The sequence below is a fragment of the Sphaeroforma arctica genome, assembly GCF_001186125.1.
Source record: "Sphaeroforma arctica JP610 unplaced genomic scaffold supercont1.679, whole genome shotgun sequence".
NCBI classification, from domain to species: Eukaryota; class Ichthyosporea; order Ichthyophonida; genus Sphaeroforma; species Sphaeroforma arctica.
Genome location: NW_014039879.1, coordinates 47,592 through 49,831, shown reverse-complemented (window position 1 = coordinate 49,831; position 2,240 = coordinate 47,592). Strand labels below are relative to the sequence as shown.

The following is a 2,240-nucleotide window of genomic DNA, read 5'->3' as shown; positions in this document are numbered from 1 at the left end:
GTATAGATATAGATATATATATATATATATATATGTATGTATGTATATATGTATGTATGTATATATAGACATTACTGAGCAACGCATTTACAATGAAGATACATTTAGACATTACTAAGCAACAAACTTACAATGGAGATACATATAGACATTACTAAAGTACCACACTTACAATAGAGATACATATAGTCGTTGCTAAGCACACACTTACAGTGGGAATACCCACATTCGGGTCAGTGAACCAGTCGACTGTGTCGCTGAGCACACCGTCCAAGTCGTACTGTAGTGCCCTGTCGCCCTCACTGGGATGGGCCCAGCCCTCCATGTTGCACCCCTGCATGCCAATCGGAATGAAGTCAGCCATTGCGACGTGTCTGTGTCAAGCGGACTATCAAATAGACTAGTTATGAATCAAATGTACTGATTATAAATCAAATGCACAGGGACTAAGATGTATTGCATGGAGCTGTTCACTGTGGTGAGAAGGTGTGTGTGTTGGCACTCTCTTGATGGAGAAAGACTTCAGGCCAAGGGTTGCGGGTTTAGGGTTTAGGGTTTAGGGTTTTTCCATATTTGTATACATACATATGATGCTTACAAATATCTGTGGCATTTGTGGCGGTATCTGATTCTGCAAATAGTTGATGAGTCTCGAGTGTCTTTAGTGGGGTTGAGCACAGCGTAGACTGCAACCAGTCAACAGTTAATAGCACATCAGAGGTGCATATGATATATGATCTTCGCATAGCAGGTGCATATGATATATGATCTTCGCATAGCAGGTGCATATGATATATGATCTTCGCATAGCAGGTGCATATGATATATGATCTTAGCATAGCAGGTGCATATGATATATGATCTTAGCATAGCAGGTGCATATGATATATGATCTTAGCATAGCAGGTGCATATGATATATGATCTTAGCATAGCAGGTGCATATGATATATGATCTGAGCATAGCAGGTGCATATGATATATGATCTTAGCATAGCAGGTGCATATGATATATGATCTTAGCATAGCAGGAGCATATGATATATGATCTTAGCATAGCAGGTGCATATGATATATGAGCTGAGTATAGCGATACCAGGGGCACATTGAAGAGACAGGGATGCGTATGGCAGTGTGTGACTATTGTTAGTTGGGTTAGTCGCGTGCGATTGAGTTAGTAGTCGATATGCCTAGTGGGCTTGGTGACAGGGTTCTTCGCAGCAGCTCACTGTTGTCATAGTAACAGATGGTGACGTGCAGCCACCCAACTCTCGAGTAACCAACTCATAGCTGTTGAGACCACCGCACAACTGCAGCCATACACACAACAACAACACACAACTACACACAACTACACAACCAACAAAAGCCAGTGCCATCTGTACACGTGCTCATATAGCCCCCCCTCCCCTCCCCCGCACACGCTACCTTGGCCCATCATCACATAGACACTATGCCGAGCAACGCTCACATGCAGCTGCTTGACCGCATCTTGCAGTCCATTAACACCGGTCGCATGCATGGCTCAGGTGGGCCTAGGGGACACTTCGACGCCCCATCAGACGCACAAGCACACGCACACGCACAAACACAGACACAGACACCGACACAGACACCCCCACAGCCAGAGGGGTGTTTCTGCGAACCACCACCCGGGCTACACCCGAGTGAGCGCAAACCCAAAACTCGCCTGCAGTTCCATATCCCCATGTTTGTATGGAACTGGCCGGTGCTTCGAGCTGTGCCGCGGCTGTTGACTCATATGTTGGGTCCGTTTGTGCTGCCGTTCATGTCGGCGGGTGTGGTTGTGTGGGCCAGGCGGCTGACAAAGCGACTGATAGGCGACGCTCCAGCGACTGCTGCTAATGTCGTGCATGAAGGTGGGGCTAATATGATGATGTATGTGTATATACATATCATTGTATATATATATATATATATATATATATATATGTGTGTGTGTGTGTGTGTGTGTGTGTGTGTATTATTGGTTAATAAAATGTATTTAGGCATGGATGTATGTATGTGTATATACGTATTATTGCGCGTGTAGGGATAAATCAGTTGTAACCATTTTGCTTACAATAGTATACACACATTCATACACACAAATTATAAAACACCTGTATATATAGGGGTTTTCAGAGACAATGCTATCCAATTGACTATAATATATATATATATATATATATATATATATATATATATATATATATATATATATATATATATATATATNTA

The 2,240-nt window shown here is 42.7% G+C and overlaps 2 protein-coding genes across 2 annotated transcripts in view; one reads left to right on the top strand and one right to left on the bottom strand.

Annotated features, from left to right (window-relative positions):
* Window positions 1–211: 211 nt before the first annotated feature.
* On the bottom strand, window positions 212–364 carry SARC_08007 (hypothetical protein; the record flags this gene model as incomplete). Its single annotated transcript, XM_014298035.1, has 1 exon — window positions 212–364. A coding segment is annotated over one exon (153 nt), but the record flags the coding sequence as incomplete, so codon positions are not given.
* A 643-nt stretch (window positions 365–1,007) lies between these two features.
* Window positions 1,008–2,240, top strand: part of SARC_08006 (hypothetical protein) — a 6,848-nt gene continuing 5,615 nt past the window's right edge. The window contains exon 1 of the mRNA XM_014298034.1: window positions 1,008–1,879. Within this exon, the coding sequence (XP_014153509.1) occupies window positions 1,453–1,879 (427 nt within the window). The 5' untranslated portion in view covers window positions 1,008–1,452. The remainder of the gene's footprint in view (window positions 1,880–2,240) is intronic.